The 12,493-nt window shown below is 49.6% G+C and overlaps 1 protein-coding gene across 3 annotated transcripts in view; it reads left to right on the top strand.

Annotated features, from left to right (window-relative positions):
* Window positions 1–12,481, top strand: part of SQSTM1 (sequestosome 1) — a 34,561-nt gene extending 22,080 nt beyond the window's left edge. For 2 of the 3 annotated variants that reach the window (XM_039460655.2, XM_003943950.4), the window contains exons 5-8: window positions 224–304; window positions 9,583–9,794; window positions 10,139–10,334; window positions 11,567–12,481. In XM_039460655.2, the coding sequence (XP_039316589.1) occupies window positions 224–304; window positions 9,583–9,794; window positions 10,139–10,334; window positions 11,567–11,724 (647 nt within the window). In that variant the 3' untranslated portion in view covers window positions 11,725–12,481. The remainder of the gene's footprint in view (window positions 1–223; window positions 305–9,582; window positions 9,795–10,138; window positions 10,335–11,566) is intronic. The other variant, XM_010331831.3, reaches the window with a different exon arrangement.
* Window positions 12,482–12,493: the final 12 nt, after the last annotated feature.

The following is a 12,493-nucleotide window of genomic DNA, read 5'->3' on the forward strand; positions in this document are numbered from 1 at the left end:
TCAGGGTCACAGATGAGGGGGAGCAGCGCAGGAGGGTGGAGAGGCTCATGGTGCAGGGGCAGGGGCTGTAGAGTGGGAAGGGGGAGAGGGGCGCTGAGTGGACTGCTGGACAAGGTGACGGGGAGGAAGGTTACCTGGGAGCACAGGAACCTTGGCAAGAAGGGGACTGACAAGCATCCGAGAATGTGAGGTGTCTTTTATTTTATCTTTGTGAAAATCGAAGCTTCTGGTCCATCGGAGGATCCCAGTGTGAATTTCCTGAAGAACGTAGGGGAGACCGTGGCAGCTGCCCTCAGCCCTCTGGGTGAGTACGCCTTCTTGCCCAGTGCTTTCCTAACTCAGCCTGCACTTTACGTAACTTTCACCTGGAATACTGCAGAGGAAAGGGTAATTGACATACCCTTGACGCTGGTGAGGCCTCATACTAACCTTTGTTAAGTAACTACTGGAACACGGGCACTCAACGTTGAATTCCCTGACAGAATTCTCAAGCTTTCTACACAGAGTGAAGTAGAATCAGCCAGCATTTGGTTGGGAAAATCCCAGTAAGGGAGGGTGGCCAGGCTCTGGTTGCAGGGCTTGCCTGTCACCTTTGACTGCCCTCCTTTGGGTGAACAACAGTCTGCATTTTCCCCTAAGCTGGGCCTTGGGATTTGGACTTTTGAGGACTTGGGTAATAGTTAATTGAGGTATTATTTATCCTTTCCTTCTTTTAGTTTGCAACCCCCAAACCTTTCCTGGGTGCTTTTGAATGCTGGGCCTGCATCAGAGAGGGGAGAAGGTGGAGGCAGGTGCTCTGGGTGACACCCAGTTCCGGTGCCTCACATTGCATAGTGGGTCTGCTGGCGCGGGTGAACCCCAACATGTACCTCCAGAGTGGTGCCACCTGACCCCAGGCATGAGCTAAGGTTCTGAGAACCCTCTCCAGTGGGCTTTAGAAAGTACCTGTTGTGTCTGACTAAGGGTCTGGGGCGGAGCGTGCAGCAGTAAGAAGAATCGGCAAATGAAGCCCACTTTTAGTTCAAGATGATGGTGGATCTGTGATGGCAATTGGATTGCTCGGACACTTGCATTTCTCTCTCGAAAAGCGAGCTTGTCTTTGCAACTGTAGTGGCTGGCTCTGTCCACCTAGCCTGTCCAAAGGTGTTCAGTGTCTGAAAGAATGCTGCTAGGAGGGGTGTCTGAATCCTGTCTGCCACCTCCAGTGGCTACAGGGCATGACTGCCATTTCCAACTCTGCTCATTCTGATTTTTTCTTTTTTGAGACAAAGTCTCCCTCTGTCACCCAGGCTGGAGTGCAGTGGTGCAATCTCTGCTCACTGCAACATCTGCCTCCGGGGTTCAAGCAATTCTCCTGCCTCAGCCTCCTGGGTAACTGGGATTATAGGTGCCAGCCACCACACCCAGCTAATTTTTATATTTTTTTAGTAGAGATGGGGTTTCACCATGTTGGATAGGCTGGTCTCAAACTCCTGACCTCAGGTTATCTGCTTGCCTTGGCCTCTCAAAGTGCTGGGATTATAGGCATGAGCCCCCGTGCCTGGCCTTACGTATTCTGCTTTGAAGCAGCAGTGACATATTGGCATTGTTGCTGAACTAAACAGCCCAAATACATATGGCTTCTTTACTGGAGTTTGGAGGTGAAGTCAGAGAATAGGAAAGAAAAATCGCTACTTTTCTTTTTTTTTTTTTTTTTTTTTGCCATGGAGTTTCACTCTGGTTGCCCAGGCTGGAGAGTTCAATAGTGAAGTCATGACTGGGTTCAAGCGATTCTCCTGTCTTAGCCTCCCGAGTAGAGAGATTACAGGTGCCTGCCACCATGCCCAGCTAATTTTTGTATTTTTATATAGATGGGGGTTTCACTACATGTTGGCCAGGCTGGTCTCAAACTCCTGACCTCGGTTGCGGTGAGCCGAGATCGCACCATTGCACTCCAGCCTGGGTAACAAGAGCAAAAAACTCCGTCTCAAAAAAAAAAAAAAAAAAAAAAAAAAAAACAAAAAACTCCTGACCTCAGGTGATCCACCTGCCTCAGCCTCCGAAAATGCTCGGATTACAGGTGTGAGCCACCATGCCCTGCCAAGAATCGCTATTCTTTTTTTTTTTTTTGAGATGGAGTTTTACTCTTGTTACCCAGGCTGGAGTGCAATGGCGTGATCTCGGCTCACCGCAACCTCCGCCTCCTGGGTTCAGACAATTCTCCTGCCTCAGCCTCCTGAGTAGCTGGGATTACAGGCACGTGCCACCATGCCCAGCTAATGTTTTGTATTTTTAGTAGAGACGGGGTTTCACCTTGTTGACCAGGATGGTCTCGATCTCTTGATCTCGTGATCCACCCGCCTCGGCCTCCCAAAGTGCTGGGATTACAGGCTTGAGCCACCGCGCCATGCCCAAGAATCGCTATTCTTTTTTTTTTTTTTTTTTTGGAGACGGAGTTTCGCTCTTGTTACCCAGGCTGGAGTGCAATGGCACGATCTTGGCTCACCGCAACCTCCACCTCCTGGGTTCAAGCAATTCTCCTGCCTCAGCCTCCTGAGTAGCTGGGATTACAGGCACGCGCCACCATGCCCAGCTAATTTTTTGTATTTTTAGTAGAGACGGGGTTTCACCTTGTTGACCAGGATGGTCTCGATCTCTCGACCTTGTGATCCACCCGCCTCGGCCTCCCAAAGTGCTGGGATTACAGGCTTGAGCCACCGCGCCCGGCAGAATCGCTATTCTTAATGCTTTCCAGGGAGGGGAAAACGGTGGAGTACTGAGATTATGATTGAGATAGGCTCTGCCTAAACCCTGCTGCTTACTCTGGACATAGTAAAGGTCTGAGAAATTGCAGGTGAATTTGGAGGTATGAACAAGAGTCTTTCACTCAAAGAACAAAGGAGACATCCTTTGTTCACAAAACCAAGTCTAGGTTCAGGTAGAGACTTTAATAAGACAGTGCAGCTCCCCAGGCCTTACCTTTTTTGATGCTGTAAGTGGGTGTTGGTGGGGCCTGGGGATCTTTCTGGGAGGCTGCCTAGGTGCTTGGGGTCACACTGTCCCAAGACCCACCTGTGCTGGTGCAGCATCTCAGAACTGAACTGGATGCCCCATTTGGCACAGACAGGAATAATTCTGCAAGTGCTCAGAGGTCTTTGAGCACTAAAGGCTAAAGGTTTAAAGTGGATAGAATTGCTTTTTCCTAACTGAGGAGGAGCCTGGAGCTCTACAAACAAGGAACATTTTAGTAAAATAGACTGAGTGGTTTCAGCTGAGGAGAGCTAGTCAAGGAGTGGCTTACTCTGTTGTGGAAGCTGGGGCTCTTTTCTTTCCTTTCTTTATGAGGAAGTATAAGCAGGATGACTCACAGGTTAACTGCCTAGAAGGGACTGTTTCCAGAGCAGGGCCCAAAGGAGAATGAGTCAACAGCAGCCTCCCGGTTGTAGTATGTGTGTGGGGTGGGCGGTGGCTTTCATGTGAAGAGCCAAGGCCTTTCAGAGCCACCACTGAGACCCAGGCTCCTCCTGGCTGGGAGGTTGCAGGCCCCCCTGACATCCAGGACATGAAGCCACAGAGTCCGTCCTGGACATGTTATCTTTGATAAACACACACCCACATGCAGAGGCTTTGTGGGGCAGCAGGGCACGGAGCATCGTCCACTTTTGCTTTTTTTGTTTTTTTTTTTTTTTTTTTTTTTTTTTTTTTGAGACGGAGTTTCGCTCCTGTTACCCAGGCTGGAGTGCAATGGCGCGATCTCGGCTCACCGCAACCTCCACCTCCTGGGTTCAGGCAATTCTCCTGCCTCAGCCTCCTGAGTAGCTGGGATTACAGGCACGCACCACCATGCCTAGCTAGTTTTTTTGTATTTTTAGTAGAGACGGGGTTTCACCATGTTGACCAGGATGGTCTCGATCTCTCGACCTCGTGATCCACCCGCCTCGGCCTCCCAAAGTGCTGGGATTACAGGCTTGAGCCACCGCGCCTGGCCTTTTTGTTTGTTTTTTAAGTGAAAGCAAGTTTCATAAGAAAGTAAAGAAATATAAAAATGGCTACTCCATTGGCAGAGCAGCCTGTCCAGTCTTTTTTTTTGAGACGGAGTTTCGCTCTTGTTACCCAGGCTGGAGTGCAATGGCGCGATCTCGGCTCACCGCAACCTCCGCCTCCTGGGCTCAGGCAATTCTCCTGCCTCAGCCTCCTGTGTAGCTGGGATTACAGGCATGCGCCACCACGCCCAGCTAGTTTTTTGTATTTTTAGTAGACACGGGGTTTCACCATGTTGACCAGGATGGTCTCGATCTCTCAACCTCGTGATCCACCCGCCTCGGCCTCCCAAAGTGCTGGGATTACAGGCTTGAGCCACCGCGCCCAGCCTCTGTCCAGTCTTATTATAAGCCCTGAAATCTCAGGCTTTCATCATCAAATTCGAGAAATCGTAATTCTGTAATTTCTCTGATGTGTTTACAAATGAGTCTCATTACATACCCATTAAAAAAGCATATGGGAGGCCGGGCGCGGTGGCTCAAGCCTGTAATCCCAGCACTTTGGGAGGCCGAGGCGGGTGGATCACAAGGTCGAGAGATCAAGACCATCCTGGTCAACATGGTAAAACCCCGTCTCTACTAAAAATACAAAAATTAGCTGGGCATGGTGGCGCGTGCCTGTAATCCCAGCTACTCAGGAGGCTGAGGCAGGAGAATTGCCTGAACCCAGGAGGCGGAGGTTGTGGTGAGCCGAGATCGCGCCATTGCACTCCAGCCTGGGTAACAAGAGTGAAACTCCAACTCAAAAAAAAAAAAAAAAAGCATATGGGTGTTGATTATACTATTCTTTCAACTCTTCTGTTTGCTTCAACCTTTTCCTAATCACAGTTGGGAAGAATAAAGGAGAAAAACAATTGAAATATTACAGATGGAGGTACTTGCAGTTAAGCCTGCTTTTACTTAAACTCTACTGAAATAACAGGAAAGGGCTTAACCAAAAAAGAAAACACCATATACACGGAAAGTAATAGAGGAAAAGACAAAGATGTCATCAGAGTTTGGAAGATGGAAATGGAGGGAGGGTGACAGCCTGTCAAAGGAAGCTTCAGAAACCTCTGTGCCTGCATCAGGCATCCTGGTGAGAAGCAAGACCATGTGTTCAGGTACCAGGAAAGGCAAGAGGTGGGAGTCCGTCAGAGACTTCAGGGCCCACTTCTGGCCGAAGAAGGAAGGAACAAGGGGAGGGTTGAAAAACCTCTAGTAAGTGTCAGTTAGAGACTTCAGGGCCTACTCGGCTAGATGACGGCTCTTGGTAACACTTGAAGGAGATCTCATGTTTAATTCCAGGAGCACCTGACCCAGGGAAGCTTCAGCTACGGGATACCAGAGACACAGGGCAGGGTGAGGCACCAGCCGGAAACTGGGCATCCCGAATGAGCAGTGGTCCCAGCAGTCACTTCCCTGGCCAGGCAGGAGATGGGGAGACCCTGTGGAGGGAGGCTGACCCCCAGAGAAGAGTCCTACAGCTCCTGCCTGCCAGGCCCCCAGTCACCCTGCAGAGGGGAAGTTAATGATGGCCCTGGCCCCACTGAAGGCTTCCTGTCGACCTTTCCTTAGTGCTTCAGTGGGAACAGGCAGCCTTGGGTCACCAACCATCTGAGGAAGCCTCCACACATGGGAGAAAAGGTCTTAAAGAAAAGAGAATGTTAGTGCCCTCAATGAGATACAAAAGAGTATTGTCTGAGAGAAAAAAGAACAGGTTACTATAAAAAGGATAACAACAAAGGGAATAGAATAAAGTTCTTGAAATTAAAAAATATAAAAGAAAAAAACTTCAAAAGAAGACTTAGATTCTTATACTGTCTCAAGGAGATATTCCAAAAGCAAAATAGAGATGGGAGGAAAGAAGAAAAAACTAGTGTAGGAACAAGTCTGGAAGCCCAATATAGGATGACTAGGAATGCTAGAAAGAACAGAAAACTGAAAGGAGGAAATGAACATAGAATGCAAGATACAGTTTCTTGGTGCCAGGCATGGTGGCTCACACCTGTAATCCCAACACTTTGGGAGATCAAGGCAGGCAGATAATTTGAGCTCACAAGTTTGAGACCAGCCTTGGTGACATAGTGAGACACCACCCCAGCTCTTCCCTTGTCTACAAACACTACAAAAATTGACCAGGCATGGAGTTGTGTACTTATTGCCCCAGCTACTTGGGAGGCTGAGGTTGGGGATGGCTTGAGCCTGGGAGGTAGAGGGTGCAACAAGCCTAGATTGTGCCACTGCCCTCCATCCTGGGCAATAGAACCAAGCCTTGTCTCAAAAAGAAAAAAAAAAAAGCTTATCATTGTCAAGTGTCAGAATGCTGAGGATAAAGAGGGGCTCCTAAAACTCTAGGTTACCGTTGGGACTACAAAGAGCAAACATAAGAAGCTAGGAGACAATGGAATAAGCGATGACTTCAAAAATCAGTTAAAAAGGCTTATCAGCCTAGAATTTTTTTTTTTTTTTTTTTTTTTTTTTTTTTTTGAGATGGAGTTTCACTCTTGTTACCCAGGCTGGAGTGCAATGGCGCGATCTCGGCTCACCGCAACCTCCGCCTCCTGGGTTCAGGTAATTCTCCTGCCTCAGCCTCCTGAGTAGCTGGGATTACAGGCACACGCCACCATGCCCAGCTAATTTTTTGTATTTTTAGTAGAGATGGGGTTTCACCATGTTGACCAGGATGGTCTCGATCTCTTGACCTCGTGAGCCACCGCGCCTGGCAGAATTTTTGTTTTTGAAACAGCGTCTCACTGCTCACTGTCACCTGGGCTGGAGTGCAGTGGTACAACTGTCTTGATCTCTTCGGCTCAAGTGATCCTTCTGCTTCAGCCTCCCAAGTAGCTGGGAATACAGGCATGTGCCACTGTGCCCAGTTTTTTTTTTTTTTTGGGAGGCAGAGTCTCACTCTCACCCAGGCTGGACTGCACTGACATGATCTTGGCGTACTGCACTCTCCACCTCCCGGGTTCAAGCAGTTCTCTGCCTTAGCCTCCCAAGTAGCTGGGATTATAGGCGCCTGCCACCACACCTGGCTAATTTTGGTATTTTTAGTAGAGACAGGGTTTCACCATCTTGGCCAGGCTGGTCTTGAACTCCTGACCTCATGATCCACTTGCCTGTCTCCCAAAGTGCTAGAACTACAGGCATGAGCCACCATGCCCAACTCTGTGCCCACCTATTTAAAAAAATTTTTGTAAGCCAGGCTCATGCCTGTAATCTCAGTACTTTTGGAGGCTGAGGTATGTGGACCATCTGAGGTACAGAGTTCGAGACCAACCTGGCCAACATGGTGAAACCCTGTCTCTACTAAAACTACAAAAATGAGCCGGGTATGGTGACGCATGCCTCTAATCCTAGCTACTCTGGAGGCTGAGGCAGGATAATCGCTTGAACGTGGGAGATGGAGGTTGCAGTGAGCCCAGATTGTAACACTGCACGCCAGCCTGGGCAACAGAGTGAGACTCTGTCTCCAGAACAAAAATAAAAATAAAAAAAATAAAACATTTTTTTAGAGTTGGGGTCTTGCCATGCTGCCCAGGCTGATTTTGGACTTCTGGGCTCAAGAGATCCCTCATGTTGGTCTCCCAAAGTGTTAAGATTACATGCATGAGCCATCGTATCTGACCTAGAATTCTGTACCCAGCTAAAATGATCAAATATAAGGTCGGAACAGTGACTTTCTGATATACAGTCTCAATTATTTTAACCTTGGTTTGAACCACATGAAGAGAGAAACCCAGAATGAAGAACAGAGGTATTAGGAAGCAAAGGCCCTAACAGGACAGAGGGTGAAAGTAAAGGTGGTCACAGCATCACAGCAGAGCCTCTGCCCAGAGAGCTGCCAGTCCTGGCTGGAATAGGAGGCTGCACACCAAGGGGCATTCTCTAAGGAAAACACCAGAACCAGTGGGGCCTCTGACCCACTTCACCCATGTAGAAAACTATGGAGATGCTGTGGGAGAACATGGGGAGAGTTAGCAAATGAAAAGAGAAGGCAGGCTGGGCACGATGGCTCACGCCTGTAATCCAAACACTTTGGGAGGCCAAGATGGGCAGATCACCTGAGGTCAGGAGTTTAAGACCAGCCTGGCCAACATGGTGAAACCCCACCTCTACTAAAAATACAAATACTAGCTGGGTGTGGTGGTGGGCACCTGTAATCTCAGCTACATAGGATGCTGAGGCAGGAGAATTGCTTGAACCTGGTGGGTGGAGGTTGCAGTGAGCCGAGATTGCACCACTGCATTTCAGCCCAGGCAACAGAGCGAGACTTCGTCTTGAAGAAGGCCAGGCGTGGTGGCTCACGCTGTAATCCCAGCACTTTGGGAGGCCAAGGCAGGCGGATCACAAGATCAGGAGATCAAGACCATCCTGGCTAACACAGTGAAACCCCATTCCAACTAAAAATACGAAAAATTAGCTGTGTGTGGTGGCACATGCCTGTAGTTCCAGGTACTCGGGAGGCTGAGGCAGGAGGATTGCTTAAATCCAGGAGGTGGAGGCTGCAGTGGTTGAGATCGTGCCATTGCACTCCAGCCTGGGCGACAGCGAGACTCTGTCTTAAAAAAAAAAAAAAAGCATCATTAGTGGTAGGAAAACAAAGCTATACAAGGAAATAGTCTGTTAATTGACCCAGCAAAGAACATTTAGATGGAGGTACTACCTGAAACACTGAATGTGGTTTTAACAAAAAATTGAGTCTTAGAAAGGGTAGTGGAAGGGAAGGCAGATACTGGTCTAGAGTAAGTGCATAGATGTGAACTCTTATAAGTAGGCAAGAGTAGCATGAGCTGAAAGCACAGGGAGGCTTTGAGAGGAATGGGAGCAGGGAGTATGCGCCACAGCCTCTGGCAACTGGTGACTCTAAGCTGTGGGTATGGAGACTTTTGACACATTTAATTTTAAAACTACTGTGAGTGATTCCTCCCTCTGTCCCTGGTGAGTTATGTGAGCCTGGAAGTGTGCAGGCTCCCTGTGCTGCCAGCCTTGGGCCCTAGGCCTCTCTGAGCAGAGCCCTAGCGTTTAGGTGCGTGTATGTGTCATCGCACAAAGCCTCTATGTGCAGGGATCATGAGGCACATAGCCTTCCATCACTGGCTGGAGGCACCTGCCACATGTAGCATTGGCTCCCCCTCTATTTAGGGCCTGGCCCTACCTGCAATGTAGCCCATGTCCTGAATGGTTAGGAAAAACAAGGTCTCTTTGGACTTTGTAGCTCAGAAACTGACCTTAGATGTTAGCTGAGGTTCATGTTTTAGTGGGTTGGAGAAAGAGAAAGGTCCAGTATCATAGGCACACTGAGTTTCCAGAAGCCATAAGAGATTTGGAGGTGGGATACTGGGAGGAGCCTCTGACTCAAGGGTTTCTATCTTGGCTGGTCCCATACTGGCTATGTGACTCTAGGGTCAAGCTCAGTAGGAGAACCTAGCACCTGAGTGCCACCATCTAGACTGTTACCTGCTTGTGGGGACTCAGTGTGAGATCTTCGTGAGTCTGCAGTCCGCACAGGCCATGCTCCTGCTTGCAGGTGCGTCCTTGGAGGAACTTCACAGCTTTTTCTTTCCTCCTTGGCCTCTAGGCATTGAAGTTGATATTGATGTGGAGCATGGAGGGAAAAGAAGTCGCCTGACCCCTGTCTCTCCAGAGTGTTTCAGCACAGAGAAGAGCAGCTCGCAGTCAAGCAGCTGCTGCTCTGAACCCAGCAAGCCCCGTGGGAACGTTGAGGGCGCCACGCAGTCACTGGCGGAGCAGATGAGAAAGATTGCCCTGGAGTCCGAGGGGCACCCTGAGGCAAGCCTGTGCCCCTCCCGCCACCTGGGACCGTGGCCAGCCTAATGATTTGTGGCCTGCACCTCTGCCTCATCCTCAGCACCTATGCAACCCCACTTATAAAATCCAAGGGAGCTGCTGCTGTTCCTGCAGTGATGTCTGTGGCATTAAACTCCTTTGGGAACCTGCTAGAATTCTGTAGTTACTTGGTCTTTGAGAGTGGCTCACTGTTCCCTGTAGCCCCCTGCAGCTTTAAACGCATGTGCGCGTGCACGCTCCCTGGCTCGTGTGCCAGGAGTTGGTGTCATGTCAGGTTTGGCCTGTAGTGCATGTCTCCTGTGTGCTCATGGTGAGTTTTGTTCCAGGAACAGATGGAGTCTGATAACTGTTCGGGAGGAGACGACGACTGGACCCATCTGTCTTCAAAAGAAGTGGACCCATCTACAGGTGAACTTCAGTCCCTACAGATGCCAGAATCTGAGGGGCCAAGCTCTCTGGACCCCTCCCAGGAGGGACCCACAGGGCTGAAGGAAGCTGCCTTATACCCGCATCTGCCGCCAGGCAAGTGAACCCAGAGGCTTTGTATTCACTCCTACCTTTCCCTTCAGAGCATCCCATCCCGTCCCCTTCTGATTTCAGCGACACAAACATAAGGATGGGACGTTCTCCACTGCAGGGCTTGTCTGTAGGCTGGGGAGGTCAGGAGTTGGTTTTGTCCTCTTAGGTCTATACTGAGCAACAGTGAGTAAACTCTGCTAACGTAGGAGTTCTAAAAATTTTTTTCCTGAAGCAAACTCCAGAGCAAGGAATATTAACTGTAGGAGTTTCTAAAACGTAACATGCAGACCTGGAATTAAGTCAGGTGTGACACAGAGTGGGGGCACACTGGATGTGTCCCCATTACTCACCTTGGGCTCAGACTCTTCAGTGTCTCCTCAGGGAGGGCTGGCCTGAGAGTGGGGGTCATAGCCGAGATCCATACAGGAGCCAGGCAGAAGCCACCACTGAAGCGGGTGGTGTAGAAGGCAGTGAGGGCAGTGTGCGGGGAGAGCTGACGCGCAGCTGAGACTCCTCCTTGTCACATGGCAGCCGTGGGTAAACCAAGGGCCTTGTGCCCTGCCTGCCATGGGCTGCTGGTGTGTCTTCTTCGCCTTAGGGGAAGGGATGGTGAGCTATGGCCTATGGGCCAAGAGTGTTTCTTATTTTTTTTTTTTTTTTTGAGACGGAGTTTCGCTCTTGTTAACCCAGGCTGGAGTGCAATGGCACGATCTCGGCTCACCGCAACCTCCGCCTCCTGGGTTCAGGCAATTCTCCTGCCTCAGCCTCCTGAGTAGCTGGGATTACAGGCACGCGCCACCATGCCCAGCTAATTTTTTGTATTTTTAGTAGAGACGGGGTTTCACCGTGTTGACCAGGCTGGTCTCGATCTCTTGACCTCGTGATCCACCCGCCTCGGCCTCCCAAAGTGCTGGGATTACAGGCTTGAGCCACCGCGCCCGGCCTCTTATATTTTTAAATCAAATGATGTGAGTTAGATGAAATACATATTTCCATGTCCATTGATAGTTTTGTTGACATACCACTTGGCTGCCTTGTGTCACAATGGTAGAGTTGAGCAGTGTGAAGAAGCCTGGCCCTTTACAGAGAAAGCAGGTCCACCGTGGCCTGGGCCAGAGCTCTGGGCAGGCTTGGCCACTGGCAAGCCTGGTCTCAGCTGGCCAAGGCAGGAGGCTGTGTGTTTTGGGTCACTCGGGGCTCAGCACCATCTCATGGCTTCCTTACTGTTTCGGCAGAGGCAGACCCACGGCTGATTGAGTCCCTCTCCCAGATGCTGTCCATGGGCTTCTCTGACGAAGGTGGCTGGCTCACCAGGCTCCTGCAGACCAAGAATTATGACATCGGCGCAGCTCTGGACACCATCCAGTATTCGAAGCATCCTCCACCGTTGTGACTGCTTTTGCCCACCTCTTCTGTTGTCCCCCCCCCCGCTTGTGTGTCATAGTTGTGTTAAGCTAGTGTAGAATTGCAGGTCTCTGTATGGGCCAGTTTCTCTGCCTTCTTCTTCCAGGATCAGGGATTGGGGTGCAAGAAGCCATTTAGGAAGCAGCAAAACAAGTGACGTGAAGGGAGAGTCCTCGTGTGTGTGCACTGATGTCTGAGAAACAAGACCGGCCTCCGGATTCCCTGGCTCCTTGCAGCGGCGCTGGGCCTGTGAGACCTGAGGCTCACTGCAGTGTGCTCCTGACGGAGCTACATTAGCAGCCCAGCACATAGCTTGACTAATGGCCTTCCACTCTTTTTTTTTTTTTTTTTTTTTTAATGACTTATAGGTCCCTGACATTTAGTTGATTTTTCTGCTAGAGACCTGGTACTCTCTGATTTTATTATTATTTTTTTATTTTTATTTTTATTTTTTCTCATTAGATCCATGGTAGAAGTTACTCTCTGATTTTAGATAAAGTAAGCCTAGGTGTTGTCTGGGGGTAAACAGGGGAGGGGGCTGTCCTGGTACAGGCGGTGGCAGCCAGTGCTGTGGGCTTCCTGCAGGGACTGAGAAGGCTCGTGAAGGGCATCCGCAATCACTGACAGCTGCTTCCTGGTCTCTTCACCACTGTAGTTCTCTCATTTCCAAATCTACCAGTAAGATCTCTTTGAAGCTATCCTGTTATATTTGTTAACAATCTAATTAAATGGTATCAGCACTTTAACCAATGACATTT

Source organism: Saimiri boliviensis, chromosome 20, assembly GCF_048565385.1.
Source record: "Saimiri boliviensis isolate mSaiBol1 chromosome 20, mSaiBol1.pri, whole genome shotgun sequence".
Classification (NCBI taxonomy): domain Eukaryota; kingdom Metazoa; phylum Chordata; class Mammalia; order Primates; family Cebidae; genus Saimiri; species Saimiri boliviensis.